The sequence below is a fragment of the Ambystoma mexicanum genome, chromosome 1q, assembly GCF_040938575.1.
Source record: "Ambystoma mexicanum isolate Mex_15411 chromosome 1q, UKY_AmexF1_1, whole genome shotgun sequence".
Lineage (NCBI taxonomy): Eukaryota > Metazoa > Chordata > Amphibia > Caudata > Ambystomatidae > Ambystoma > Ambystoma mexicanum.
In genome coordinates, this window is record NC_090922.1 from 629686578 (window position 1) to 629713301 (window position 26724).

Consider the following 26724-nt stretch of genomic DNA (forward strand, 5'->3'; position numbering starts at 1 on the left):
GAAGGTCATGTTTTAGGGACCCTACGCACACCTTACTCGTCCCACGTAAAGCACTGATCAGACATTAAAAAAATAAAAATAATGAACACTTATTGTGTCATGGTAAAAGCACAGTTGATCAAACAAGTGGTTGCCATCATGGTCCTTAAGGGCCTGCCTTTAAAGGTGTTGAAGGTGCTGAGAAATAAGGAGGGGAGATACTTAATCCTTATAGCCCACCTGGGCAAACGCAAAATTACCTTAGCTACAATTTATGGTCCCAATGAAAACCAAGCCACGTTCCTTGCCAAGTTTTTCGGAGATATTAGCGGAACCAGCTGAAGGAAAAATCATACTAGGGGAGACTGACCCGACTATGGACAAGTCATTAGCCCTCACTAGCAATTATAGATAAAACCTTTACGCCTTAACGACACTATTAAGGGAGCACTCGCTGATAGAAGCATGGCAGTTTTTCCACCCATGGGAAAGGGAGTACACCTTTTCAGCTGTGCATAAGGGGTTCTCCAAGCTTGATATGTTCCTGATCTCTAATGCGCTTATCCCTTCAGTAAAGGAGGTATCCATTTTACCAAAAGCGCTCTCTGGCCATGCCCCTCTTAAGCTTCTGCTTACCTTGTCCATAGCCACCCCACCGCAAGGGTTTTCTTGAATATGTCATAACTCCATATTAACGGATGTAGCCCTGAAAGCCCTATATCAGAAGCCATCACAAATTACTTCCATACTAATGACACTGGGGAGCTTGAGTTTGGGACTGTATGGGATGCGGGGAAGGCTGTGATTCGGGGGGACATCATTGAGCAGTCGGTAGCCTGGAGGATGACTAGGAGGCTCCATCAGGATGCGTTGGGGGACAGGGGTGTGTGCAGGAGAGGGATAAGGAACATGTTGATAAAGGTAGTCAGCGCTCTCTTTGTGACCTTAGAATGTCTCTGCAGACTCTGGAGGCACATTTGATGGGGAAGGCGGCCCAGTCAATATTGCTAGCAAAGCAGTACTTTTATTTCAGGGGGAATAAGACCAACAGGGTACTAGTGGCTAAGCTGAAGAATGTGGCCACTGGTGATGCCAGGTGCATTGTCTCTTTTGTATGGCGTATCTTTTTGGTGGACGTTATTGCAAGATACAATGCACTTCACCAAATCCACATACATTCTCATGGCTACTTCTGTATCTTTTAGATCTCTTACATAAATCCAACGGACCTTGCTTGATTTTCTTAAAGAGGCTACATTGCAACTTGATGGTTGCATGCCACCCGCCCTAGCCCCATTCCAAACATGACCACTCTTACATTCGGTGTAGAAAAGATAAACTACTAGCTCCAAGGGAAGACTACTATTCCCATGCAGTGGAGGATGGCCAGGTGGGGTGATGGGGCAGGACTGAACCAACCACTTCACCTCTAGTCTTCAGCAGATGCTATTGCACATTCTATCGTAGCACCTTCAACACTGCAGAGAAATGTACAGCTAAAGCTTAATGGCACCATACGCCCATTGAAAAAAAAACATCCTTCTGTTTTTAATGCTTCGATGAGGCACCAGCCTCTCTCAAGATTAATGGGATTTAATTATTCAGCATTATATTTAAAAAGCCACTTACTTTCTTGTGCCATTTTTGCAACAAACTTTCCCAATGAAAGGATTATGGCTTTGGTTCTATCCTCCATCAAATAGATCCCCACTTCAAACCTGGCCTTTTCCTGTGTGTGTGTGGTGGATTCTAAACCTTTTAAACATGATTTACACGGTTGGTAGAATCATGGCTTATCAGTTAAATTCCCTGGGCATCCGTGCCCTGGGAAATGATTATTCTTAAATTGAAGAAAGGCAAATTTGGAATTAATTTACAGGTCACTGCAAGGAGTTCTCCGCTTCCCTTAATGCATTTTTTTAAATAACCTAAAAAGGTGACTCGATCCCACGTTTCAGTACGCAAGCTTTAGTTTGCAGCATGTTTAACCACTACATTCACATCCTCGGCGCATTTGGTAGAATGCACGGTCACAGCAACGTCCGTAGCAGTAGTGCAACAATAGAAATCATTGGCCAAAGCACTGTTGAGCAGCATGAGATGGCATGCTAACCTGGCAGACCTGAGCCACAAAGCTTCAGATGCGTGACACAAGATTTACCATCAATTATGCAACCAGCCGCTGTACAATTCTAATGTTTTGTCAACTCATTTCAAGCCACGGTTGCAAATCAATAAATATTTAATGGAAAATGTGTCTGTTGATCTAAATAATGTAACAGCTTCTATTACTTTCATTCGGAAGAACAATCGGGGCTGCCCGGAACACCGTGTGACGACGCAAGCAGAGAGACGTACATGACTATTTGAGCAGTCATGCCTGATCAGAAACGCATTCAAATAGTCTCTCTCTCTCCGTCTCATGACAACTTATTTCATTTATTACCCAGTACACTAGTCATTCAAAACATATTTGCTCAACACGCACACTGACACATGGAACATGAAGATCACCGGATCTGTAACCATTGGGTGTATGTTCTGTTATTGTTGCTTTACACCTCAGCCTTTTGCATGGACTGCATGCGATCTGGTAGATCTGAAAGGAAGGGGTGAGGTTAGTGGGGAGAGGGGAAAATGCAATATTGCTTTTCCGCTGTTTTTAAGAATGCATTTAGGAAATATATAGCTACTGTGTACCAGTTTGTTTCTAGGTGGTCTCTGCCCTCAACAGAGTCATTTGTATCACGATGGGAGCCTTGTGGGGCAAGGGGCACAGTGTCAGGGGTGGCGGTATACAAGTTGGTCTTAGAGGTGTAAAGTTATCTTTGATGTCTGGAAGGACAGATTTTAAATTGCTGTGAGCGGCAGAGTTGCTATGTTTGGACAGGAAGAGAGCATTATTGTTGGCACAAATAATTCATACCATGGTCAAACAAATCAGACAGTGGAGCAACAGTTAGCACTGGAGCAGCATTCTCAACTGATAGACGGAAATGGTGCTTTTAAAAGAGTTTAACATTGTTTTTTTTTTTACCCAGAAAGACACTACAAGAATCTCAAACCATGATGTCCTCACTAATGTTCCCAGCATATCCAGGAAGGAGTATGCAGCCAAGTCAGAAGCAATGTTCAAGAGTAGAGAGGTATTTTTGTGATTTCCATGTCCATGTCCTGACCTCTACCTAAAAATGACAAGCAGGAACGTACTTGAATGCTACCATTTGGCCAGAACAGTTTGTGGTCACTGCATTTAGTCAGGGACCACTAAAAACACTAAATCAACGTGTCAAAACAACGTGTTTCCTAAAATTCAAACTACTGATTTTGAAAATGGCTCCAGACAGAGGACTTTATCTGTTCTCCCTGTCCTTGCTTCGTTTGTCTCCTGACAATTATAATTTATAGAAGCCGTCACAGGGCGATACTAAATCCAAAGTAAATAAGATTATGCAAGCAGGGCGGATAACAGAATGTGTCACTCAGACAGTGACTAAAGTTCAATGAACTGCAGACAAAGCATACAATGTTAATACATTCTACGTGAATGAACAATCGGGAGGCCAACTCCGGCCAATATACTTCTATCTGAACTCAGGGAGGGATGGTGTACATGGAGACAGAAAACACACAATAGCTGTGTAGATGAGCATATTTACAACTAGGCAAAGTAAGACGGATTAAGTAGTACAGTAGCACAGTATTGTGCTTCACAATTAACTCTAGTGGATTAGCAAAAATCAGTCGAACGCTATTGATTGCACTAGTCAAATATGGCTGCGTAATTACATACAAACGTGGTTGACAGCTTGGTGGCTTGTTAATCAGAGCAAAGAAAGCAATGGCACCAAAATTTTACCCTAATACAAACAGGGATACAACAGGTAAAAAAATAATAATAATAATAATAATAATAATAAAAGGAGTATGCCCACCATTGGCCGAAATACTTAATGTTGATGGCAAGAACACTGTGGCCACAAGATTTAAAAGTGGGAAGAGACTAATATCCACTTAAGATGGAAGATTGGGGCTGGGGGGGACACTAACCAGTAAGGATGAGATCTACATCCCAGTGTCTTGTACGTGATGATATTCAAATCAATTGATGTGATCCTAATGAATGCATGTCTGAAGTCGAGACAATGACACAGATGTTGCTGCTCCTCCGAAATGTGACTTTTGGAGAACACTATTTCTAAGGTGCTCTGCTTGTGCAGCCATTGGGCAGAATTTCTACAGCTTTCTCATTTGGCATTGAGACAACTTTAAAAGGACGAGTTCAGTACAGTGGCATTCTCGGCACGTAGCGCTGCAGGCGCGGATGGAATTTAAACCTGTCCATCTACATTCTTCTTTTGGAATGTAACCATCTTACAAGCAAACTGGAGGAACTTACTCTTTTCTTTTTCTACTTCCAAGACTTGCTTCTTCCATTCATCAAACGTTGGAATGTCTCCAGGATCCTTTGTGCTTCCTGATACAGTCGGGTCAAGTTCCACTGATGTTTTGGGGTCTGACTTCTGCTACAATAAAAAATATGGGCGAAAACAGAACCAGAAAATGAAATGGACAGCAAAAATAACAGGAGAACAGCATGCATAAAGCCACTGCCGAAAAGTGACTGGCTAAAGTTACACAATGCGCTGCTTTTACTAAGGAGATTACAGGCCCCTAGTAAATGTGCCATTGTCAATACAACCCTCCTTTCTCAGGCCACCTTCAGGCAGTGCTACATCTCAATGTCCGCACAGAGCCAACCACTATAGAGAGTAGTGCTTAAATCTTCAATTGCAAATTGGCTGAGCTTGAAAAATACAAGCATTTCTAATCAAAACGCCAATGGATGTTTATGTGGAAGACAAGGTAACCAAGAAAAACCGCCCACCTCCCACCATAGTCGCAACGGTAGAAACTGTACTCCTAGCCAATTTTCTCCATACTTGTGTGCCATCATTTTGCAGGGGTGGAACCTTTTGCACAACAAAAACCCTCTAAATTTGAAGTGAGGCCATGGAACATACACACAGCACAGCACCTTGCCACAGGCTTCAACCACCATTTTATCCATCTGCCCAACTAGACTCAGATATTTATGCATTTATTGTTGATTTATAAAGGCACCAACTGCAATAACGAAGTTTTCGTGGCAACCCAAGGAGAGGAGGGGGCATGGGAAGGTTGGTGCCGGCGTGAGGAGGGGATGAACAAGACATAAGCAGGATACATAAATAAAAGTAACCATTTGCAGTCATTGGTATATTTAAAATGGATAAGTGTTATGTAGGAATGGGAGCAGGTAAAGAGCATTTGTTACAAAACTGGAGGGTTTGTGCGTGCTGCAGTATATGTCCTTTGTTGCAATTTCATACTTGTTTGTCGGAGAAGATACAGCTCAGATAAGTAGCCTAAAATAAAGTGGACAAAAAAAAGGCTTTCTAAAAGAGCTAGAGACACCATTCACACAGGTATGCCTCCAGTTATATTATTACACATCTTGCTCGCCGACTTGATGAAAATAACGCCCAATTAAAACTCGAAATGTAAATCACAGCGAACGCGTCAGAACATTTTTCTGCAGTGTAAAAGTGAATTTCAGACTGCAGCCATTTCCAGGGCCTGATTGTATACCTTATAGACACAAATTTAAATGGTCTTTTTTCAACTTTTGCCTCATTGATATAAAAGACATGTAGAAAAACGCACAGGAAAGCTGGAGCTGTGCACATGTAAAAAGAGTGTGTTTACCACATTCCTAGGGAATTTCGTAGGCCTAAGGACACATTCAGAACTATAAAACTTGAAAGAGCCATTTTAGGGATGATGTAAGTTTTATGTTCCTGGGGCCCAGAAGACTTACTTTTGCAGCCTTGAAGCGTAATCATTTTCAGCATATACTTATAATTTAGATGCTATATGTAGAGAAAATGTATCTGCAGTTTTCAGGTGTCTTACTTTCCTTTCAATCGTGAACTCATAGGAAAATGCAATGAAAATGAAGAGGTGGATCTGTGAATTTTATTCTGCAATGCATTCACTTTACTCTGAATAAAATCTAGTATTTAAAACGTAAAAGGAGCATGCGCAAACATATTGCTGATGTAGATTGGTGTAACTTGAAACGGTCCAAAAATCTACGTTTCTAAAACCTAGCCCCAGTTCAGGAATGTACATCATAAGACAGTGGCCACACACAACTATTGAGATATTTCTTGCTGAAACTGGTTCTGAAAGCAAGGCCTCAAAAGCACTGCCAGATACTGGCAAATGGACAGCTTAAAAGAGATCTGCCACATACATTATTTCAGACTTCCTCATAAAATCCATTAACCATAGTCATGAAATACTTTATCTGATCTCCATAAACCAGTGAAAACCACACATAGTCACAAGGCTGTAGAGGAGCTGAAAAGGATATAATAGCAAGTCAGGGATTCATTAATATGAAAGATTAACATTGAAGATTTTCTGGATACAACTGGAGAGAGATGGCTGGGGAGAACTATAGGGATAGTGTTACAGACACGCCTTGTCGACGTCCCCTTTTCGACTACGAAAAACAAAATGCAATACTCTGAAGTGACCACTGGATGTCAGACTATGCACAGCATGTGAATCTAAGCAGATACAACCATCAGAAATGCTTTTACGGTAAGTAATGCATTGTCTATATATATATATATTAGACACTAGGCATTTTAAATAGACTTCTATTTTTGCATTTAACTAGTCAACACAATGTACTTTAATGATAGCATCGCTGCATACCGGCAACTGTATGCATATATTTCAGAACTCTTCACAATACTTGTTTTTCCCCAATATCAATACAAGTATGTTATCAGAGAAACGTCAATTGTTCAAGTAATGTTTATTAACATATATACACTAAACTTAGTTCCCCTGTACAAGTGTGTAGCATTGGCTATGTGCAGGTCATGTAAATGTAGACAAGAACCAATTTGTATATGCCTCACACAGATTTGGATTAAAAAAATAACACTCAGGGAGAGAGGGAGAGAGGGGGGGGAGAGAGAGAGAGAGAGAGAGAGAGAGAGAGAGAGAGAGAGAGAGAGAGAGAGAGAGAGAGAGAGAGAGAGAGAGAGAGAGAGAGAGAGAGAGGGAGAGGGAGAGGGAGAGGGGGAGGGGGAGAAAGAGAGAGAGAGTGTGTGTGTGTGTGTTCTTCGATCTACACGTGTATGTGCCACTTTAAATGCACATGTGTGCGTGGACAGCTTTCAATCTACTCCTATTAATTTTCCTTCAAGCTCTATAAATGTTTGGCTGGAGATGTAATGTTATATGGTAAAGATACAATTTTAAAATACCCCTGTCATTTCACGTTACACATAGGTCTGCCTTTGCATTTCAAGATAAGAGGATTAACATTTTGCACGATTTGTAAGAATGAGAAGAATTCTATGCTAATTTCAGTTCTCAAAATTATAATTGACTAGACGCACAACGGCTGCTTATCGCATAATATGACACACAATAGTTTGTTGTGACTATACTATGGCCTGTAGGTTTCTGTCAGCATGAGCCAAGGATTCTGACATCCAGTGGTCACTGCAGAGTATTGCATTTTGTTTTTCGTAGTCGAAACGGGGTCGTCGACAAGGCGTGTCTGTAACACTATCCCTATAGTTACGTGCAGTGTACCCACAATCCCTCACGCGTCGAGGTCCCTCTGTTTGTATTTTTTCTGCCCTGAGGGAGCCTATTAGACGTGAGTGAGTACAGAAAAAAAAGATATAGAAGAAGTCTATGTTCCCTCCATCCGAGCGGGGAGGAAGGGTGGGCGCATGTGAATCTAAGCAGATACAACCATCAGAAATGCTTTTACGGTAAGTAATGCATTGTCTTCTGATGTTTTTAATCTGCTTAGAATCACATGCTGTGCATAGACTAGCTAGCAGTACCCGGAGTTGGAGGTGGGTTGTGAGAAGGAACAGTAGAGAAAAGATGTCTTAATACCGCTTGTCCCACCTGGGAATCAGATCTAGAGTGGGCATCTAGACAGTAGTGTTTTGTGAAGGTGTGAACAGAACTCCAGGTTGCCGCTTTGCAAATGGACTCAAGAGGGACATTTGCAATGAAAGCTATGGAAGCCGCGGTGCCTCGAGTGGAGTGTGCTCTTGGCTTGAAGGGTAGTTCTCTCTTAGCAAGAGTGTAACAGAGAGTGATGCACTGTACAATCCATCTAGAAATAGTGGATTTTGAAACTGCATCTCCTTCTCTTCCTGCTGCCACCGAGACAAAGAACTGATTAGTCTTTCTCAATGGTCTAGTTCTTTCCATATAAAACATAACGGCTCTGCGAACATCCAGTGAATGCAGGCTTTTTACCCCTAAGTTTGAAGGGTTTTGGAAGAACGTTGGTAGTTCTATAGACTGGTTGACGTGGAATTTAGAGATACATTTTGGTGCAAACCTAGGATGTGTGCGCAGAACCACCTTATCCTTGTGAACTGTTACAAAGGGGTCTAGTACAGAGAGCGCTTGTAGTTCACTTACTCTCCTAATGGAGGTGATAGCTAATAGAAAAGCAGTCTTAAGAGTGAGGTGTTTAAGAGTTGCTTTGTGCATGGGTTCAAAGGGTGACCCCATGAGCCTAGTCAGTACCACATTTAGGTCCCATCCGGGAGCAGGGTTAGCTATGGGAGGGTGGATCCTTTTCACCCCTTCCATGAAGGCTTTAATAACTGGGACTTTCCACCATGACACTGAGTTGAGAAGTGGTGTATGCGGAAAAGTGCAGCTAAATGGACTTTAATACAGTTAAACACTAAGCCTGAGTCTAGTAGGTAAGTCAGGTATAAAACAATTTGTGTGGGGGAGCAGTCAGCTGGGTTGATGCTCCAACCTCTACACCAAATGACAAATCTCTTCCATTTGCTAGAATAACAGTGACGTGTGTTAGGCTTTCTAGCCTCCCTGAGAATGTCCATGCATCTCTGCGGGAGCTGAAAGTGTCCAAATTCTATGATCTCAGGAGCCAGGCAGCTAAGTTCATGTTCTGAGGGCATGGATGCCGAGTCCTGCCCTTGTCTTGTGACAGCATGTTGTACGGGCAGGGAAGTTTCACTGGAGGGGATAGGGACATCTCCATCAAGTGAACAAACCATGGCTGTCGGGCCCACATAGGGGCCACCAGTATCATGGTAACTTTTTCCTGGTGCTTCTTGTGTATTATCTTGTTGAGAAGGGGAGTCGGGGGAAAAGCGTAAACAAATTTCCCTGACCATGGTATCGATAGACCGTTCCCCTTGGACTGGTTCTGGGGGTATCTGGAGGTGTAATCTTGGCATTGGGAATTCTCCAGAGTTGCGAACAGATCTATTTCTGGGAATCCCCATTGTGTGAAGACGTCGAAGACGATTTCTTCGTGTAACCGCCATTCGTACTCCAATGGTAGAGGGAAGTCTCTGCTGAGTTCGTCTGCTAGCAAATTGAGTTCCCCTGGTACCTGTTGTGACAGTAGGAACATGTGTTTGAGAGCCCACTTCCAGATGTTCTGGGACAGCTTGGACAGTCCTGGAGAGTGAGTGCCCCCTTGCTTGTTGAGGTAGTGCATGGCTGTGGTGCTGTCCGTGAGGACCAACACTGCCTTCCCTTGCAGGTGTGCCTGGAAGGCCTTTAGTGCCTTGAACACAGCTAGTAGCTCCAATAAGTTTATGTGCTTGGATGCAACGCTCGGAGTCCAGACTCCGTGAGCAGTCTGATGGGATAGGGGAGCCCCCCCATCCGGTGAGGGATGCGTCTGTGGTTAGAGTGGCTTCCACTGCGGGGGTGGCAAATGGTTTCCATATTACCAGGTTTTCCTTCGACCACCACCGTAGCGAGAGAACCAAGGCTTGCAAGACCACCACCAGATCATCCCATTGTCCGCTGGCCTGACACCACTGGCTGTTGAGCCACTCTTGCATTGAGCGCATGCGCAGGCGCGCGTGAGGTACCAAATATATACATGACGCCATCATTCCTAGCAAGCGCATTGCTTTGCGTATCATCACCTCTCGACCGGCCACATATTGAGGGATCTGAAACAGCTTGTTTTGGACCCTCTTGTTGGAGAGGAAGATTTGATTTGACTGGGGTCTAAGCTGGACTTCTTTTCGCTGATGGAGAAGCCCAGTTGAAACAAAAGGTCTACAGTCTTTTGGGTATTTGCGAAGCATGTTTCGTAAGAATCCCCTGTTATGAGCCAATCGTCGAGGTAAGGGTATACTGGGATGGACAACCTGCGCAGGTGGGCCGCTGCCACTGCCAGTACCTTCGTGAATACCCTTGGTGCTGATGCTATGCCGAAGGGTAGCACTCTGAACTCATAGTGTTTGCCCTCTATCATGAACCTGAGGTATTTCCTGTGCGCTGGCAACATTAAAATATGAAAGTATGCATCTTTCATGTCCAGTGTTGTCATGTAATCTCCCTGAGAAAGCAGGGGGATTACCTCGTGTAGAGTGATCATACAAAACTTTTGAGGTTTGACAAATTTGTTTGATGGCCGCAAATCTAGTACAGGGCGCATGGTTAAGTCCTTTTTGGGTACGAGGAAGTACACTGAATAAATACCTTCCGTTACCTGGGATAGAGGCACGACCTCTATGGCTCCTTTTTCTAGCAGTTGGTCCACTTCTTGAAGAAGGATGGCGAGGTGTTCCGCTGACATGTGTCGTCTCCTCGGGGGTCTGTACGTAGGGGATCCGTTGAACTCTATACAATAACCGCAGGCTATGGTTGATAGTACCCAGCGGTCTGATGTTATACCCTCCCATGCTGGAAGAAAGGATGTCAACCGGCCCCCGACCGGCATAGCATGGGAGGGGACCTGAATGTTCGAGTTATTTGGTGTTGGTGGCTTGGGAACCTCTAGGGGTGGGACCCCAACCTCTTCCCTTGCCACAACGTTGTCCTCTCAGGTTATATTGTCCACTGGTGCCTTGGTTAGAGGACCAGGTACCTGCAGAATATTCCTGCTGCTGTTGTTTCTGCTGCTGGCGTTGGCCTCAGAAAAACCGCTTGTTGCCATACCCACGTATGTTGGGAGGCCTTGAAATTTGATCTAGTGTCTTGATAGTGTCAAATTCTTACTTTGCGGTTTCTAAAGCCTCATCCACCGCTTTACCAAAGAGGTTCGCATCTTCTATAGGTTTGTTAATAAGAGATGCTTGCGTCTCCGGTTTAAAGCCTGAATTACGTAGCCATACATGGCGTTTCAGTAGGATTCCTTGTACCAGGGAACGCCCGGCCGTTTCTGCAGCATCCAGGGTATTTTTGATGATGCTTTGGTTGACTAAGGACCCTTCAGTCACTGTGGCTAGAAGGCGAGTACGTAGAGGTTCTGGTACCTCCTCAATGTCATTACGTAGTTTGCCCCATTGTGCATCTGCGTAACTTGCCAATATAGAATTGTTGTTGGCAATTCTTGCGGAAAAGGCAGCAGAGGCTGTAATCCTCTTTCCTAGGGCATATAATTTTTTACCCTCTTTATCTTGGATGCATCGCTAGATGACAGCGGCACCCCTGCTCTCTTCCTGGTATTTGTCACCACTAAGGAGTCTGGTACAGAGTGGCCCCTGATATATAAGGGGTCCGATGGAGAAGGACTGAACAACTTTTCTATCCTGGGTTGACCCCTCTGATCAACAAAGGAGTGGATAGTGAAGGAATAATTTGTCTCCTCACAGAGGCGAGGAGGGGAATGGTCTGGCTTGCGGGGGGGTTTCTCCTTAATGATCTTTTCGACAAAGTCGATGTCAGGAGAAGTTTCCCCTGTTTCTATTTCAAAATGCGCTGCTGCCTTACGTAGAAGTGCATTAAAGGTTGGTTGATCATCTATAGGCGATGTAATTCTAATGGGTGAGTCTTTAGGAGGGGACAGGTTTATGGCTTCAGTGTCTGACTACACTGACGGGGACTGCCAGGGCTGTGAAGCCCCTTCTTCTGGGTCTTCACCAAAGCCCCTATCACCCCTATCAGGGTAGTCGTCTAAACCTTCCTCCTGTAGGTTTTCTTCCCCCTCATTGTCTATGAATTCATCTTCCTCCTGAAAGTGGGTGTCTTCTTCAGTGAGGTTGTATAAATCCACATTATCTTGGGGAGGATCAAACAGTCTGGGGTACTTGGCCCTAGGGTCTTCCTGACGTCCTTCTCTGGCTCACTTAGGTGGAAGGTTCTGTGTCTCCATAAACCTCTCCATCCTGTCCATACAGAACTGTAGTCTTTCAAGGGTTTCGTGAGGAACTCCTGAACGGTTAAGGGGGGGAAAAGGGAGGGCCTTCATCTTGAAAATGCTTCGACCTATCCCATAACGTCAAAGAAAGGTTCCCATTGCCTTCAGAAAAGCCTTCTGGTAAGCTAGGAGTCCCTCTCGACGGAGGGGGCAATTCCTGCCTTCCTTCTGACCTTTTCGGCGTGTCCCGGGCCTTGAGAGTGGAGATCGACGTTTCTTTCGTCATCCGCCTATGGCTATCGGCGGAAACAATTCGCGCCAGGCTCTCGACGACCAATTTGTCTGCTGAGGGTACCTCTGACGTCGACATTATAGGCGTCGCTTGCTCTACGCCGATGGGCGCTCTGACGGTGCGCGTCGTCCGGCGGTTTAGTGATAGCGCCCTTATCTGGGGGAAGCCCAGTCGCTAGTCGTGAATGCGGTTGCGAGGGGGGCTTATGACCCTTATGGTCTGAGGAGGCCGCCGGTAGGACCTGCGTCTCCGCAGGCACTAATGCTCTCTTCGTCTTCGACGAGGAAGAGCCGTGGGTCGTGTGCTTATGTTAGTGCTTTCTGTGTGCGTCAGTGTCGCCGGGGTGTTCATCCCCATAAGCAGAGCGAGAGCTGAGCTTGTCGGGGCCGGGGACAGACGACGAGGAGCGTGAACGCTCCTTAGAGAGGTCAAGGACTTCCGAAGCAGATGTTGGGTTGTCACATTCCTCGTCACTTTCTACGGCGGCGGGTGAGGAATCCGGCCTGGACATGGCGTAGGCCGCCCACCTTTTGACCCTACGGTCCTTTAAAGTCTTAGGCTTAAGTAGCTGACAAGCCGCACAGCCGTCTTCCTTGTGGTCGAGGGGCAAACAACGGTTACACCGTTTATGTTTGTCTTTCCAGGTAAACTTGCCCTTGCAACGCGGGCAAAACCTAAAGGGTGTCCTCTCCATAGCTGAGGAACAGATCACATGTGACAACAACCCCGAGGGAAAAGGAGGGGAAAGGGAAAGGCATTCTCAAAGAGAAACAATAATGTCCCATGACCCCACTCTCCCTACTGTATTTGGCCGTCGAGGCCAGGCCATGCCGTCGGAGATCTTGATCGGCGATGAACAGCTTTGCAGCTATGACGACGATGAGTGGTGAAGAAAAGATGTAATTAAGGGCGACCAAAGGTCGAATAAAGTTTTGCAATGTCTCTCAAGGAGCTCCGCGTATAGGCGACCAATATCTGGGCAGAAAAAAACAATCTGAGGGACCTCAACGCGTGAGGGATTGTGGGTACACTGCACGTCACTATAGGGATAGTGTTACAGACACGCCTTGTCGACGTCCCCTTTTCGACTATGAAAAACAAAATGCAATACTCCGCAGTGACCACTGGATGTCGGACTATGCACAGCATGTGATTCTAAGCAGATTAACAAACATCAGAAATATAGTTTTGATTATTTACGAGTCCATAACATGGTAGTGATCAACATTTTGAGAAAGACTGCTTTTCTGGCCCAGAACTATGGGGTAGGACTCTGAATCGTGGGGCGGGTGGGATGAAATACGTCATCCCTCCCTAACTGAACCTATAAATAAACCTATAAATAGATAAATGTTCCAGTGGGAAGTGCTTCATAAATGCTCAATGTTCTCTGCTGTTCAGCTCACAGACAGCCTACCACCACCAGTAAATGCATGCCCCTTGTTGGGACAGATTTGTCTTTTTGCAATTTTCCAACCATTGATGGTATTGCCAACTTTATGCTATGAACTGAGCCCTCTCCCGAATTTTGGAGGCAAGTGAAATCTTTATTTCCCTTGATCAACTCACCTCTTATCGGGGCACTGGTCAGCCCTTATAGGTACCGCTGCAGAGGGACCACTTTGCGAGATTCCGTTGTTGTTTTACTATAGCATACATCATCAAAGTGATGTGCTGCAGATGTAATATGTATCTTTTTCTTCAGCAACATTTTTTAGTGTACTTGCATGCACATTTACCTTTTACTGCACATTGCCATTGTGAAAACCATATGCACTAAATGGCCGTGCCATATGGGTTCCACCCTGTCCTTTAGCCATCTGGTTCACTGGCCTTCTTCCTGCCCTCTTGGGTCATAAAATGCCACATATAGCATGCCCTTTCAGAGGCTCGAGCTTGGTGTTTTCTGCCAAAGTGGAGGTGTGTGTGCATCATAGCCAGCTACAGGATATGGGACTGTCTTGTCCTACGCCACGTTCCGCCATGGGTGATTTCTGTTACTGAGCAGATGACTGGACAGCCCTATCCAGTTTTAATGGTGCAGATCCTTGCCACTGATAGGCTGGGGGGAGCCCCTAGTCTGAATTGGGGAAAAAAGGAAAAGTCCTGAAGCCATTCCCTGGATCGTCGACTGGAGGAAAGACCCAGAAGAAGAGAATCATGCTGAAGACCCAAACACTGTTACTGAATACAACCAGCACTAACTCCCGGGCAAAGCCCAGTCTCTTGCAACAATCCAAGATCCGTTGTCAATGCTTTGCGACTTGGCTTCATGAGACCAACTTGCTTGGACACCTGCACAAGAATCCTGCACCCAGAAGCCTTCGGAAATGTCTGGAACCATCCTGTGAACTGGCCAGCTTCATCCAAGGCATCAGAGCCTACCTGGGGCTGTTTCTTTTTTGGCTGCACAAGTGTCGCCTGCTGCCCCTGATCAGAGTGAACTTTGCTGCTACCAGTTTGCCATGTCCAGGTGGTCGTCACTCATCATGGGACCTGCTGTGGCTGCTGTCCAGAAGTGCTGGGGCCATCCTTCTGGAAGACATCTGGACCTGCCACGTCGGAGTGCGAAATCACCATGTAGCCAATCCGCAAACTGAAACCAGCCACTGCACCCTGATATGATATATGATCGTTTATTTATATAGCGCCTATACACAATGTGTTTCAAAGCGCTTCAAGGAAAGGGAGGGAACAAGGGAAAATACAACCACATTCTTACAGGCCATGAACCGTAAGGATGTGAAATTAACTATCGTACTCAGCATTTCTGGTAGAGCTGGAGAAAAACAAAAGGTGAGGGAGAGGGGTGCAGAAAGGGAAGGGAGGAACAAAACAAGCGACTATCATACTAGGCCTGACGACATTTCAGATAGTGCTGGAGGGGTAGTGGGAAGGAAAAAAACAGTAATGGGAGGGTGGAGGAAATAGAGGAGTTTGATATCCTATTAGGTCCAGGGACAATTCTGATAGAGTAAGTGCATAGAAGAAAGTAAGGGGAGGAGATATGAAAAGGGAGAAGGGAAAGGAGGAGAGAAAAGAGAGTAAGCAGTCAAAAAGAGTGGAGAAGCAAGACTGGACCCCGGCAACTACACCGATGATGGAAGTAAGAGTCCCCAGCAATTCTGAGTGACCAATAGGTGGCCACTCAGAAAATCTGAGTTCAGGACATTAGCTTATATACCCGTTTTCTGCCCCCTCCTTCCCGCCATAGTAACACAAGCTCCCCTTATTTTAGTTTATAGAACAATCTGAATTAATTGAAAATAACATAACATAATGTGACACCCATTTCTATGGACTTCAATTCCCACAATGCTAGAAGTACTGGGATGAAGGAGCCTAGAGGCAATGAGGACTCAGAATCGTGAATACTTAAAAGGTGCAACCTAGTAGTTGCCAATTGAAACATCGGAGAAGGGTATTTAAAACTCAAAACGAACCCCAGCTTGGTGGCGATGATGGTAAAGGTTAAGCAGAGGAAAAAGGTCAAGGATCAGTTGATAGCAGTGTGGGAAGCGTAGCTGGGAAAAAGACCATCATCCAAGGTGTGGAGGCAGCCACAGTGAGAAGCCCGCTTGCAGGAGCCACCCCGACATGTGAAAACAAGACAGAATGCAGAGTATGTGCAGCGGAAAGAAAGCACACTAAGAAGCAGCCCAGGCGAAAAGACAGGCTTCCCGAGCATCGTGCGGCAAACGCAGACGGACAATGGAGCGGCCGCTGCTCTCAGAGACCACTGTATCACTTAACCGAGGCTTGTAGAGGGGAGGAAGGAAGCAGACCGGAAGCAGAAGCACTGCTGCAAAGCCACAGAGCCAGAAGGAGCCGCCACAGAGAACCGGCGAGTTGGCAGAGAAGTAATGCTAACACTGGGGCCCTCAGTGCACTAAGACCGTTACAGAAACATAGTTTTGAACACCGAACTATTGATAAAACGAAGCAGAACTTATTTGAAGAATATCAAACAGTTAAAGATAACAAAACAAAGTGGCAAAGAGGAAAAATCCCCCATAAGGGAATACAAAAGGGGAAAGTTTGTAAACAACATTACTCACAGCCAAGAGGCTTTCAAAAGACTTTGGGCATATTTCCAGTGAAAGAAGCCTCCAACCAATACTACCCACAGCGAAGAGGCAAAGAGAAATCTATATGAAGACAAACACTGGGAGAAGTTCATGATCAGCATTACCATCATCCAAGAAGTTGTGAAACCCCCCTAAGAGAGCAACTGAAGTATAAAACCGCTTTTGAGGGATATACATTTGGGAAAGTATATATCTCACCCTGCTAACAGCAAAGTGATTGTGAAAGTAGATCAAGTGGACAAGGGCACAAATCTTCCTTTTGGGATTTCAATTGGAGGGATTTTGTAACCCAAACTGCTGTCAACACAAAGGCTGTTGAGAAGTCATTAAGAATTCTTTTGAGAGTAACTCTTGCACATATTGTTCTCAGAGTAGGGAAAATAGGAACACAAGGGGCCTCGTTACAAGTTTGCCAGTACAGGTAAGCTTGCCGGTACTGTTCTTACGGTACCGGCAAACTACGAGGTCTGCTTGTGGGTGCCTTTTCACCCGCCAGGTCTGACCTGGCGGGCAGAACGGCACCTGCGAGTAGACCATGTCGGATGCACCGGCACCATTCCGAATGGTGCCGGTGCATCTGGCCTCCCCATTCCCATTGAGCCCTATAGGGCTCAATGGGAATTGGGAGCATTTTTTACCAGTGCCTGGGAATGGGCAATTACTGGGTCCGGCAGGGCCGTAATGACCCGGTAATTGCCCATTCCCGGGCGCCGGTAAAAAAAACGACTCCAGCGGCAGCGACTAGTAGTTAGTCCTGGCAGGTGAGTGGGCCAGGAAAAGAAGATGATGGTTTGCTAGAATTGACAGAAATATATGTGGAAAGAACTTTTGTTGAAAGAAGAGAATGTATGTACTTTATCATTTATTAACAAGCAGTAGAATTAACAAGACAAGTTGCTCTTTGCTATCCTGACAAAAATGTTATATTGTATGACGTACGGAGAAAGAGTAACATGCTACTTTGACAAGAAGTCGTTTTCTTTTGATGAAAGATTCATATGATAAACAGAACAATTTCATTTGATTTTGGAACCTGTGTTATGGGGAAGAAAGTTCATCTTACTTGCAAGAACGATATTATGGAGACATTGAGTTGTTAGGACTGTCAACCATCTGCGGTAAAAAGGACGTGTTGTTCCTCTAAAAAAGAAGACTGGTTAAAAAATTCTTTGAACAGAATGTTGTTGCAACAGAAGAATACTGAAAATTTCTAAATTGATCCAGGGGAAGGGAATACAACCCTGGTCGCAAGGAATACTTCCAAGAACATTTGTGTTTGAATTACAAAACTGTTTGGTTGAAACATAAATCAGCCATATATTCTTTGTATAATTTGATTGTGTGCATTCAAGAGGACCAGAGGTATTTTTGACACTATATATCTTTTTTTAGGTTTTAGTTTGCTAGGTAGGGACCTCTATGTTAGGTTAGGGAGAGTTAGGCGTTTATCAGAAACCTCCTTTTGTTTTGAATAAATTGCAAACTTTGAGAAAACGTTATCTTTGTGTCCGTTTCTGACCCCTCAAAATAGTCAGACATTTCTGTAGTTGTACATACATGTTTGCTGGGCACCAATCTACTACTAGCCAGATTTGTATTTTTTTTTTTGGGTACCGGAATGCAAAAGGAGTAAATGCCCATGTTCACCTCATTAGAAGCGTCTTGATTTCTTCTTGTAGAAGCTTTAGGGGATCATGCTGTACCACTGTGTGGTGGGAGATTTTGAGGCTTGATCAGAAGCTTGATGCAATACCCATGTGCCACATTGTCTAGCACCTAAAGGGAGGAGGGGCTGTCCTCTTCCTCTTTGCTGCCCGCTACGATTTTGGGACAAGGAAGATAAAGAAATGTATGTCTGAGATTGGATTAAAGTGGAAGTCCGGCAGTCCACTTTGTATGTTCTTTCCTCTTTTGGAAGTCTTACCGGTTTGCCTCTGGTCCTATGGTTCAAGCACCACCCTCTGAGGCTTGAAGTACTGGAGGAACACGCAAAATGAGGGTGTGACTGCAGTCCAAGGTCAGTGGTCGGCGGACCTTCCATGCACTGCTGTGAGTAAACTACTCTACATTACATTTCCTGGTAAGAGCTTCTTAATATGCTGGTAATGTATGAATTAGGGAGCAGGTCTGTTCCAGATGACTGCCCATTAAGGGTAACCTCTGCTAAAACACCTATTAAAGGCCACTTTACTTTACCAAGTAGGAAGGGTGATTTTCATGAGGTCCGCGATATCGCTTTCCTCAATATAGATTCCACCGCTTTTACCGAAAATGTTCCTTCAATATCTACATGGGGCCCTGGCAAGAGGAGGTTTATGCTAATGAACTACCTGTAATTTATATTGAGCTGATTAGATAACACGACAGAGTGATTCATTGCCCTGAAGCGCTTGATGGTTCCACCGCTCCATTATTGAATCCATCTGTAAAACACATTTTAAATTAACGATTTCTTTGCAACTCGGGTCCTAGCAGAGGTGCATCAATTTGCAAAAAACAGGTTAATTTCACAAGAACACACACATTTTATTACCGATGGAAGTATATTAGAATTGGATCTATAAGCGTATCCGCTTAATCAACAGGTTCATTCCACGACGAACTAGTATACGTTAGAGAACGCACTTGGCTCCAGTAAAGACTTTGTTTTCTGAGGGTGTCCCATCATTTATGACAGAGCATCACCTGTCCAGTGAATGCGACTCGCTTTCTTCTGAAAATTCACAGCCCTGTGATGGGCTGCACCATAGACTACAAGACTTGGACCATCAAGTAAAACGTACAGCACCATCCATATCTGCTCTAAATATGGTCCTCAGTTCTTTCATTTATTATATGATATCATTAAGCTAGAATTAACAGTTCACACGATGTAGCCGAGTGAAATTAAAATATCTCCCGAATCTGTACATACGGTGCTGCAAGAGCAAGGACGACTGTTAACTGGTACTTGTTCTGGTGATCCGGGCGTAGTGGCAAGTTGTCAGCAGCTTCTGGTTAACAGCTGAAGGCACGTCCCTGCACACTCACACCACAAAAATATACAACCCGCTAGGAAAAATGGCCAAAGACACAGCTTGCAAGGATAACACGTATTTATTTCTACAAAAAAGAAAGAAGTCTGCTGCTGCCAAACCTTCTGCCAAATTGGGGATGTGCAACAAGTTAAAAGGACGCCTCGTGTCATCAGTGTCATTACATTACAGTGAAAACTAGCGAAGCTGGTTGGGGCGACCCTACACATGGGTGGCCCACTTCATAGAGGATGCTAGGCCATTGGTGGCAGCCTTCTCATCCACAGCCGTCCACGTGGGTGCTGCTGAACTAGTCATCCGCAGAAAAACAGGGCCCATCAAGCAATTAGTTACTTTGAAAACAATGCTACTCTATCACTGTAATGGTGCATCTGGCAGACCACGATGGGCCCAGGGGGGAGAGCCAAGGTCATACCAACTCGCATACTTCACTCACTCCCAGATGCATCAGCAGCCTCCAAGGTCCTCCACCCTCGTTTTGAGCTATATCATCATCCTTCCCTGGTACCTCGCAGCACAGATCACGTGGCCCACAAGTGAAGGCAAGATAGTCTTGCTTTCTGATTTTTGTGATACATTGAGCGTCTAACAGCCTTATGATCAGTGGTATGTGGGGGGCTTGGGATCAAAGCATAGGAGAGCTGCAACTCAGGCACGGTGGGTGTTGGGGCTGAGAGGCCATGCCATCTGTATTGTGGGATTGTAACTGCCAAGAGGTGCTTTGCCCCCTTCGCATGGCCTTGCAGAGCACATTCTTCCCAGGGTGCAAAGGCCTACAGCCTCTGAGACAATGGAAGGCTTGTAACTTCCCTGAAGCTCACTCATGGTGTGGATTTAATGTCTGTATTACTAATGCAGTCCTAATTAACGGGTTTGGTGCTTTCGCCGCGCTTAGGGCTATATTCCAAAATGGCTGTCTACAACTAAGATGGCGTTCACACCCGCCTCTACTGTATAGTTCCCAATGCATGCACTACGCAATCACGCACTCTCCTGTGAGCACATTCCCCTGCCCTCTGCTCTCTCGAAGTGCGGTATATCATTCGTCTCTCCTTCGGAATCGCCTATGGGGGTGGGAAGTCCTTCTCTCCTTCCCAACATTCCCCCTTTTGTTAACTCAATATTAACAAACTCTCCTGCATTGTCACCCATTCGTATCGCAAAAAGTCCTCTTCCAATCTCTGTGCCCTCTCCAGCTTTTTTGTTAGAAATTCCTCCCTTTGTACGTAGCAGCAATCAATTTCCCTCAAGCCTTCGACATGGTCACTCACTCCTTGGTCTAAATTGAAGTCTTGGGAGATTCCAGATTCACTATTGGCGATATTAGTGTATCTTCATGGACACCTCGCTGCAAGTTAGGTTGAATGGGCAGGACTGCTTGACTAAAGAGTTTCAAACCCATTGGGGTCTTTGTCACAGATGCATTCTCGCGCCCTGCCTATTCAACCTGTATCTATAAGACATAATTATAATTATTTATTTATTTATAAGGCGCTTAATACCAGATCTAAGCGCAGGATCGGGATTCGAACCGGTGTTGCGCTGCGTTGTCTTGCTTCCAAGACAAGCGCATTGCCCCTTAACTATTCCCCCCTCACCAGAAGATGCGCCCATGGAGAATGTTTATCGCCCACGGCTTTTGTAAGCCCCAGACATCAAACCATGCGTGTACCCTGGTTGACATACATGGATGACATTGCTTTAGCAGACCACACTCAGCATGGACTTCAACACCTTATTGATGCTATGGTAATCTATGCATCAGATAATTACCTGGTCATAAATGGAGAAAATAAAACAAGTCTGATCCACTTTAATGGGAACAGTAGAAAACAATGTCATTTTAGACTGTGTATAAATGGCATCACTTTCGTTCCAATCAGATATATACAATATTTGGGTTTTGATTTTAATAATACCCAAAATAAAAAAGCTACTATGACACGACTGAAATCTAGAGTTAATCTGTTTGCTATACAAATTAAGAGATTACATTTAACACTTCTACAAATGTTCCATCTTGCCTTTAATTGATATTCTGTATGAAATGGAAATCTCGCATTTAGTAAGAGCTGGACTGGGACCTTGTACAAGGGAATATATGGAAAAAGGCTATTGAGTTGCCACTGTGCCTTCCCATATCAGCCCTGAGATTTGAATTGTGCCTAGTTTTATTCCGAGGATGATATTGCTGGAAGGTCCTCTCACTATCACTGTATCGAAAGATATTGGTTCCAACGCAGGGCTCAATCGTCAAGGACTTTAAGAATATATTGTCTGTCAGAAACCTGGGCCTGTAAAAACAAATGTAAAACTCATGCTGACAATATCCTAACAAATAGTGCACAGACCTTGGATGCGCTGATAATTAATCTATGGTAAAGAAGGCACGGTTTCAGTTTGACTGGATTCTGACCATTAATAGGATGCATGCTTATTCGCTCCAGAGCAGTTTTTCAAAGTGAGATAAATTAGTGGGAGTTGGACCTGTGTATCTGAAAAAGTTTCCCAACCTGTATTGGAGATACTTTATTTTATTTAGGTTGAATCTGCTCACAATAGCCAAAGTATTACGATCAAAAGCAAAGGAAACATCCAATAGTTGTAGTCTGTGTGATTCGAAAGATGAACAAACTTTAAAAACACATACTGATAGTATGTCCTGCATTAGCCAATATACGAGTTTTGCTGTCTGGCAACTTCATGCATGATGTCCTATGGCTGTTGACATAAGAATTCTGGGATCGTCATTCAAGTGGCCACAATACCCCATTGACTCTGGCAGTTTTAAACATTTTAAATAATATTAATTTATGTTCATTAAGATAAGGTGCTGGTATGATAGCTGATCTTTCTGGGGATTCTTCTTTTATTTATCTTTATTCCCTCTTTCTCCTTTTTTCTATCCCTTCCTTTTAAACTTTAGGAAGCTTTTATGAATTAGACTGTTTAGAGTCTCATGTCGGTGAAATTATCAAGGCATATATTTATGAAAAACTACTGATTTGATGATCTTATTCTGTATTCTTAACACCTTGTAATATTGCTGGTGATTGTATTGACATAATTTTATAATATACTTGTTTTGTTATGTGAATGGTTAACTTGTGTAAATATAACACATTAAAAAAAAACACACAAAAAATAGAAAATGAAGTTTGGTTTGAAGCAAACATCCACTACAGTGGATGGGTGTTTGGGATGTTGAATGAGTGAAAGGTGTGGAACAAAAAGCACCTCCTGCTAGCTATGGAGCTTCTGTTGAAAACCTCTGCTTCAGGGAATTGTCTAGGAGGGTTGCCAGAGTTTGGAGCTTGACACCAGTACCTCTAAAACAGGCATGACGTACGGCTACTGTGACAAATCTAGCAACATCGTCACTGATTCTCTGGAGGGAAGCTTCTCTTACGTGGCCATGGAAAGGCAGAAGCTACCTGACTCAGACTCTGGGGGTGGCTATGGGCAGGAGGACCACATACGAGAGGGCAAACTCAAGAGAGGCAGGAAAACACAACCAAAATAAACCTTCAGATGTAATTCTCAATGACACCCATATGCCTTTGCAACATGCCTGTATTGCTTATTGTGACACACAAAGAATTCCCAAGTTTTCTTAACCAACAACCTTATTTACCACCCCCACCCCTTTATTTAGTACTGAGACGAGGAAGAGGGATGGAACAATGAGGATGACCAGAAGCAGTAAGCAAGCGTTCTAGTCTTTGGAAATTGTTAACTAATGCCAGGAAGTTTAAAACACACAGCTGACCATAATACAAGTGAGAGGCAGAGACTGCAGCGGAACGCAGCTTATGCCGATGCTGGTTGGAACTTTTTCTAGTAGCTTCCACTCCTGCATTGACACACAGATTCATTGTTATACCAAATCTGGGACCGAGAACCATCTTTATTGTCTTCTCAGTGTTCAGGTACAAATTTAACCTGTTGCATTTATTTAGAAATGCTAGTAGTGACTATTTTAATCCCTGAGGGGAGGTCAACAGAATTATTGCGTCGTCTGCAAAGAACAAATCTGGGTATCTCGCATTTCCTAGCTTTGGTGGGTCCATTCCTTCAGCCAACAGATATTTGACTACTTCCACTATATAAATGCAGAACAGGAAGGGTGGTAGAGGGCAACCTTCCCTTACTCCTTTCCTTTGACAACGTCAAATATATGTGTGACCATGCCTCCCAGTCCTACTCTGACTACTGCCTTGTTCTCCTTATACAGGGATTTTAACAGTCCCTCTGGTAGTCCTCTTTTCTGTAGGACTTCCCATAACAATTTTCGCGGGACTCAGTCAAAAGCTGTCCTGAGATCCACAAAGGATGGTATATTTCTGAATGATATTGTACAGACTGCAAATCTGATCGACTGTGCCCTTCCCCCGCTGAATTCTTGCTTGTAGTGTGCCTATTATATGTTTTTCATTTCTGAATGATATTGTACAGACTGCAACTCTGATCGACTGTGCCCTTCCCCCGCTGAATTCTTGCTTGTAGTGTGCCTATTATGTTTTTCTGTAGCCCAAGCCTGTACTTGCCCCAATAACACCTTAGCAAAGATTTTGCCTGTACTGTCTAGCAAGGAGACTGGGTGGTAATTTTTAGTGTTCTCCTCTCCTCCCTCCCCCTTTTTTGTATCTAGGCACAATTTCTGCCGTCCTCCATGAGTCTGGGACAGAGTCAGTTGTGATACATGCCTTAAAAAGCTTACAGTGGATCGGGGACTATATGACTGCTTATTCCCTGTATAAATCTATCAGTATTTTATCTGGACCTGCCGCTTTCTCAGCCTTCGGTGACTTGATGGCTACTGCTAGATCCTCAATACTGAGTAAGAGTTTATCACCTGCTCTGTTCACTATGGTGTCCCCTGTTGGTTCGTCCTCCCTCTCCACTCTATATAGGTTGGAGAAAGGGTCCAACCAATCACCTGCTATTATGCTGCATTGGATCTCTACGTTCCGTCTCACCTCTGCACCCGGCAAGTTTCCAGAATGTTACATAGTCCCCTGAGTCGAGTGCACAGGCCAAGGACTCCCATCTATTCTAAATCTCTCAGACTAAGACTCATCTAAAAGGAGGTCCTTTTTTGACTTAACCAATGCTTTGTATTCCGACCTTGTTCGAAGCAGGGTTTTATCTACAGTATTGCCCTTTGCCAGTGCAATTACCAATTTTTGCTTCACTATATCACAGTCCTGGTCGTACCATTCGACCCTGGACAAGGCTTTGCATTTATTATTCCAGTGGAGCTTGTTACAAAAAGGGCAATTCTTGTGACCATTTTACCAAAGTTCCCCATCACCTCTAGCGCTTCCGCAAGTTGGGTGATAATGTTATACAGACTTGGGTAAAAATCCCCTTGGTTCAGTTTTGCCCATTTAACAGCCCTCTGGCCAGTGACCAGGATGGCCTGTTTTCTCATTTCCCTGTCTGTTGATAGCAGAACAGGGCACTCACTTTCGAGGGTCAGTGCTAAGGGCTTATGGTCACTCTTAAATTTTTCAATAACCTCGAAGCTGCTTATTCTTGGCCAGGCCTCAACTGAGGCAAATATATAATCAATTATCGTCAGCCCCTTAGGCCCCACATAGGTTTTATTTGCAGGGCTGTCTTTAGCGAAACGTACATTAGAGGCTCTAATATCTAGCTCAGGTAAAACCCTAATGGTATATATGGCAAGTCTGTGGGTTTTCTTCAGATAGGGAGCTGTTACTGATGGAATATCCCACGACTCGTTCTATTCATCCCATTTGCCTTGTAGACCTATTAGCGTTTCTAATTGCATGTTGAAGTCCCCAGCTACTATTTTAAGTCCAGCCCCCTGGCTACCTTTTGGCAATGCCAACTCATACAGTTCTGCGAGGACAGCCATACATTTGGACCAATTGTACACATTAAAAATTTTAAATTCTTCTCCTAGCTGAGTTCCTACAAACAGTAATTGTAGGTCTGCTGAATTGCAGATACAGTGAGCTGACTTTCAGTTCAATTCCACGTCCACCCAGATGTGCAATCCCCCACTAGGACGGCCTCCAAGGCCTTTTGTTGCGGGGATATGGAAGGTCTGGTAGCCGAGCATATCCACTGGGCTAGTAGCCCAGGTTTCCTGCGAGAGCACCAAATGGAATTAGGCGATCCAGCTGGGAGAAGATATGCGTTTTACCAGTCCAGCAACATTCCAAGATATTCTCACTGGTCTAGTTTTATTCAATTCCCTCTTGTTGGTTAGTGGTCAATCAACTTCTTCCAGTCGGTTTCCCCATTGAGGCCTCCCCTGGTCTGGGTACACCCACTGCCAGCTCCCCGCCTAGCCCCGCCCCCACTTTGACTCTTTGACAAACCTCCCCTAGTGTTGATATAATTACATTGGAAGATTCTATAGGTATTTGGGGGTTGCCCAGTATGTGGTTGACGTCAAATTGCTCTGAACGTACCTGAATCCCTACACCCCTGGGGGGTACTGTCCGTAGGCCTCAGAATTCCCTCTACCAGGGCCCACAAGCTCAAATGGATCTTAATATAGTCGGGAGTGTGGTAATGAGCCTTGCACACAGTTAACAAAATCTTCCTTAATGACTGATAAGCATCCCCTTGTCACCCTAAACCAATCTACACATTTATTCTTTAAACCTTCAACATCCTTGAATGTACCCGTTGATAAATACGTCACATTTGTTAAATAAATCATTGGTGGGTCCAGGTTCACCAGCTCTTCGCACCTGAAGGTCGGCCCCTCGGATCCCCCAGGGGCTGTAGATTTGATCCCGATAATGGGATCTCTGACTCCCCTTGTTGTCTATCAGTAGGGCCTGTCCATCGACCTGGATGGTAGGGACCTTGGTGCTGGTTCTACAGGTCGTGCACTTGTGAGCGCCAGGTCGGCCTGTACCCCACAGCAGGAGTTCTGCCTGCCCCGCCATTTTCAGAGAACCTTGTTGCATGGCCTACTGTAGGATGGTATGACCACCATTACTCCCCCTTGTACTTCACATGGATTGTCGCATCCCACCTTATTGTGCTCCTCTGGGGACTTTGTGGGGTTGGCTATCGGTTTGGGGGGCCCAGCTTTAATTTCCATCTGCACAGCCTCTAATTCTTTTATTGACCATTTCCATTAGTCCCTTGATGTCCTTTAAATAA

The 26724-nt window shown here is 44.6% G+C and overlaps 1 protein-coding gene across 5 annotated transcripts in view; it reads right to left on the reverse strand.

Annotated features, from left to right (window-relative positions):
* Positions 1–26724, reverse strand: part of SUCO (SUN domain containing ossification factor) — a 1613753-nt gene that overhangs the window by 1171715 nt on the left and 415314 nt on the right. For 4 of the 5 annotated variants that reach the window (XM_069641200.1, XM_069641197.1, XM_069641195.1 and 1 more), the window contains one exon: positions 4379–4505. In XM_069641200.1, the coding sequence (XP_069497301.1) occupies positions 4379–4505 (127 nt within the window). The remainder of the gene's footprint in view (positions 1–4378; positions 4506–26724) is intronic. The other variant, XM_069641196.1, reaches the window with a different exon arrangement.